The sequence below is a fragment of the Vicia villosa genome, linkage group LG6, assembly GCF_029867415.1.
Source record: "Vicia villosa cultivar HV-30 ecotype Madison, WI linkage group LG6, Vvil1.0, whole genome shotgun sequence".
Classification (NCBI taxonomy): Eukaryota; Viridiplantae; Streptophyta; class Magnoliopsida; order Fabales; family Fabaceae; genus Vicia; species Vicia villosa.
The window spans coordinates 117,853,737-117,859,202 of NC_081185.1; the positions used below are offsets into that span (position 1 = coordinate 117,853,737).

General features: G+C 25.6%; 1 protein-coding gene across 1 annotated transcript; it reads left to right on the plus strand.

The window, feature by feature from the left end:
• Positions 1–246: 246 nt before the first annotated feature.
• LOC131612187 (transcription factor bHLH18-like) lies at positions 247–3,868 on the plus strand. The gene is made up of 4 exons (XM_058883993.1): positions 247–299; positions 410–931; positions 1,981–2,331; positions 3,526–3,868. The coding sequence occupies exons 1-4, from the start codon at positions 264–266 to the stop codon at positions 3,607–3,609; spliced, it is 993 nt and encodes a 330-aa protein (XP_058739976.1). The 5' UTR covers positions 247–263; the 3' UTR covers positions 3,610–3,868.
• The last annotated feature ends 1,598 nt before the right edge of the window (positions 3,869–5,466 follow it).

Below are 5,466 nucleotides of genomic sequence, written 5' to 3' on the forward strand. Positions count from 1 at the left end.
TCTATTATAGTTATTACTGACTTGAGAGATTAATCACCTCATATACGCAAAGAAAATATCCAATTTTTATAATAATAATAATAATAATAATAATAATAATAATAATAATAATAATAATAATAATAATAATAATAATAATAATAAAAAAACTATGTGGTCATATGACCACTCCATCTAAAACGTGAATCAAGTGGACACAAAAAATTGCCTTATAATTTCATTATATAAGTTGCACCACTAGATACTTTTCAGTGTACATAAAAATGGAGGAATCATTGGAGAATCTTATTTCTTATATGGTAAACTAAATTTCTTCCTATATGATTTCACAATCTTTATATAATTGAATATTGATAGTACCAACCAAGTACATAATTATTATTTTTTCTCATTGAAATATTTGCCATAGGAAATGGAAGATGAAGTGATGGATCAAAGCAGTAACTCATTTGATGAGCAAGAGTTTCTCAAAGATATCATCCTTGAAGAACCAGAATGTGAACCTTTTTCTTATCTTTGTTCCAATGAAATCCAAACCAACACTTCCATTTCTGCAGGAAATATTAACATTGAAGGTGGTGTCACTAGTCCCACAAATAGTATTTTGTCCTTTGATCATGATATAGAAGCAATCCACAAAAGTTATAGTTCAAACTCTATAATTTCATTGGAAAGATCTTGTGTTAACGTTGGTTCTCCAGCTACATACCTTTTATCTTTTGATAATTTGAGTGTTGAACCGATTGTTGAACCAATGTCAAATAAAAGAAGGAGTGTGAAGAAGGATGAAAGAAAGGTGAAGGAAGCAACAAAGAGGGTTAGAAGGTCTTGTGAGACAGTGCAAGATCATTTGATGGCTGAGAGGAAAAGGAGAAGGGAGTTGACTGAGAGTATTATAACTCTTTCAGCTATGATTCCTGGCTTGAAAAAGGTTAGCTTCTTCTTTCAAATTCATTATTCATGTAATTAAAGTTAACATAATGCAATTAATTGATTTTGGTAGGTATAGTAAATATGATTTTGTTGTTGTTGTTGTTGATAATCTATACTATATGTGATCTATTTGAACAAGAAATTTAATTTTTTTAAGCATGTAATTGTATCAATGTAATGTTGGTGATAAAGAACTTAATTAAGTGCTTATTGAATAAATGATTATCACAATAGTATAAATCCTCCTGTGGCTTCTAGGCCTATTATGTTTAGAAGGTCGAGCTCTCGCTATCAACTATACTTGTGCGTTATTCGTAAAGAATATAAAAAATAATAATCGGAGCTCTGATATCTATTTATTAGTGTGTGAGTCATTTTTAGTGAGAAGGGAGAATGAGAAAAAATAAGAATTTATATTCACTTGAATTGTAACGGTGTGTACAAATAATAATACAAACTACGACTATTTATATACAACTATGATTGAGCTTGGACTTACACAACTTAAATTATATTTGATATTATATCTAATATCTCAACAAATTTAACCAAATTTTATATATATATATCAGAAACTTTCTATAAACTTGTTTATGTCTATAATATAAATTAAACAAATTGTGTTAATTAATCAACTCAGATGTACTCATAATATTTTAGATAAATAATATCTCTAGCATAAAGTGGAGATTTCAATAATTCATCTGTCTTTTTCTTATGAATAAAAATCAAGATAACATATTATAAACTAACATGTCAGATGAACATATTGGAGAGAAAAAATACTGTTAGATGAAATGAAAGATGTATCTTTCATTACATTTGTCTTGTATCAATCATACTAACTGCACCTATACTTTTAATTGAGTTTTATATACATTGGTTTTTTTGTTACACAGAGAATTATTGTTTAATGCTGTATTATTATTGAATTAATTAAATTAAAAATGAAAAGTTGTCTTATACAAACATGTTGTGCTATATTATAATTGAATATTGAAAGTTAATTTTTTATATGACTGTTAATATTGTAATTTTTAACTATAGATGGACAAGTGCTATGTACTTAGTGAAGCTGTGAATTACACAAAACAGCTTCAAAAACGGATTAAGGAGTTGGAGAATAATCAAAACAAAGATAGTAACATAGTAACTAATCCAGCAATATTCAAGTGGAAATCTCAAGCTTCAACAAACAAAAGGAAGTACTCAGAATCACTACTTGAGGTTGAAGCTAGAATGATGAAAAAGGAAGTACTTGTTAGAATTCATTGTGAGAAGAAAAAGGACATAGTGCTCAAAATACATGAGTTGCTTGAAAAGTTCAATCTCACTATAACCAGTAGTAGTGTATTGCCATTTGGTGCTTCAGTTCTTGTAATTAACATTTTTGCTCAGGTATGAAGCTATCTACTTATTTTTTTATATATAATTATAAAATATATTTTCTTTGATGGAAGACAAAACAACATAACTATCAGAAACTCATACATTAAATATTAACCCATGACATAATATCATACTTATAATATAGGTTGAATTAGATCTTATGAATTATAAAATTATCTTCTTTTTATATTCGGGTACCTAGACGACCAGCTAATAATAACCACTAATCATTAATACAATGTTAAATATTAGGTTTAGAAATTTTGTTATAAAGTCTAACTTAACCGTATCGACTTAGGTTTAGAAATTTTGTTATAAAGTCTAACTTAACAGTATCGATTTTAATTTTAAAAAATATTAATATTTTATTTCAAGTGTATTATATTATTTCTGTCTTACAATCATTGAACTATTTAGAAAAATTATTATTTTGAAATTTTAATACAATATTAATTTTTTTTTTTAATTTTACTCTTTAATTAATGTTTTTCTTTTTTCAATAGATTAATATTTCATGCTCTGCATTTACAAGGCCGGCCCAATTAAATTGAAGGCCCCGTATTAGTTTTAAAAATGAGCCCAAATTTTTTTAAAAAATATATAATTATTATGATAAAAAATGACACATAAAAATATAATTATATATTAATAAAAAAAATTAATTATAATTATTTTGAATTTGATCAATCTCATTTTTTATAATGTATTGAATTTTTATCATATTTTTTATTTATTGTATTTTTTTAATATTTTTTTATTTATTAATATTAAAATTAAAAAAATTGGACTTTTTAAGATTTTTGAGCCCCCTAAAATTTGGGGTCATGTGCTGTAGAGCCTGCTGTTCCTGCAAAGAGTCGGGCATGTGCATTTATATTAATGATAAATGTGCTAATAATATAATAATTAATATTTTATTTATGTATTTTTATTAATTTGTATTCTTTTTAGTTGGTGTGAAATAGCCAAATAAATTAATTATTGTAGAATATAAAAGTAACATATTGATGATATTTTAAAACTAAATATCATCATGTTTGGTGTGTATGAGTTGTAGCAATTATTGTCTCATAATTAAAAAAAATATATGCAAGAGAAATGTTAAAAGAATACTCTTTTTAACACATCTTTGTTTGCTTGTAATTTTCTAATTTGTGATGCTGTGATAAAGTGAAACCCTAAATTGCTAAAGCATTGATGCAGATGGATGAAGAAGACAGCATAAGCATGGATGAGCTTGTGAAAAATCTGAAAAAATATCTGTTGGAGGTATGTGGGAATCAATAATGATCCGTTCTAGTGCATCAAAATAAAGGAGTTCTCCATTTGTGATTATAATAATGGAATGAAGATATTTTGGAGAACCAGTTCTACTTTGGTTGATTGGTTTGTTTTGTTGTGTGTCACATGAAAAAAAGATGTTGTGAGCTTGTTTCTTTATTCAAATGCTATACTTACTAAAGAGTCTCCTTTAAATTTACTTTTGCATAATATGAAGGATTTAAAATTAGAGAAATGCTCCTTTACAACATAAACAAACATCTACATCGTATATAATTTTTAATTGAAAAAACTAATATTAGTTAAACATTTTCTCATGGTTTGTTTGTTATGACAACTTATATGGTAACTAGAATCAGGGACTTTTACGTTGGAGTCATAAAATTGATTGCTTTGAATATAAAATATTTACATATTGGTTCTGTTTAGTAAGACATGTTTTCGAGTTTATAGTTTATTTCTTATGTCTTATAAGTTCATATGATAATTTAGATCCGTTTGGTAACGGTCTTTTCATCACAAGTTTATAGCATATTTTACTAACTTATAGCTTATTTTCCAGACACTATTTCAAATAACATTTTAGCTTATGTCTTATAGCTTATTATTTTTTCTTCCTTTTTTTTATCCTTATTATTTTAATTAAAATTCATTTTTAACCCTTATAATTTATTTTAATTTTAAATAAAATAATTATATATTGAATATCTTTTATATCATTTTACATTTATAAGTTAATTGAACCGCTAATTTTACCAAACACTTCAATGAGCTTATAAGCTACCAGTCTCAACCATCCGCTATAAGCTATAAGTCATCAGTCACCAACCATCAGTCATAAATTATAAGTTATCAGCTAGTTCATTAAATTAATAATAATTTATTAATTAAAAATAACTATTACTAATTTATAATGATTTTTCAATTGAAAATTCTAAATTCTTAAATCTGAAACCCAGACTAATTTGTTCTCGTCTTCCATCTCTTCTTCTTCTTTCTTCAATATCATTATATTTATATATTGCATATCAGATGTTCATCTACTTCGTATTGGTTGTGTTGTTCATTCAATGGTATAAAAAAAAATTCATCTTCATTATTCTATTTCCTCACCCAAATTCATATTTTATTCATATCGTTAGTCTATGGTTCAAAGCTATAATTCAATGTCGTCAGCTTCGTATCTATCTCAATCTTTATATTTTCCTAAACTCAAATTGATTTGAGTTATTATACATAAATTATTGAATTGTGTATTAGATTTGTATTTTAAGTTTAAGTTGATTTGAATTCTTTCTTAGAAACGATCGATTTGGGTATTAAGTTTTGTATTTAAAGTTGAATTTAATTTAAATTCTTAACGAGAAACAATGGATTTAGGAATTAAGTTTATATTAATAACTGAAGTTGATTTGAATTCTTACCCATAAATTATAAAATTGAGAAATAGGATTTGTATTTTATGAAACTCAACCATTCTAAAAATTGCATTTGTATTGCTTTGGAAGATAGTGAAATAATCTCTAGGTAATTGAATCATTAGTGTTTGATTTGATTTGAGAAATTATATTTTGATGTCGTGTTATTGAGCATTACGGTTGAAATTCATTAAATATATATATTAAAATTTATTGTTGCATTGTGAATTTATACAGTGAAATTATTCAAATTTAAGTTGTGTGCTATTGACTATTGTGAATTATTTTGAGGATTTATTCTTAAAATATCCTACAGTTAAGTAATGACTACAAATAATTTATTCAAGATGAGTTTGAACTCAAAACACACTCAAAAGAAGAGCTTGAATGCGTAAACAAAACAAAATTAATGGATGGTATTGATAAGTTCAAATGCTTGTTTGTG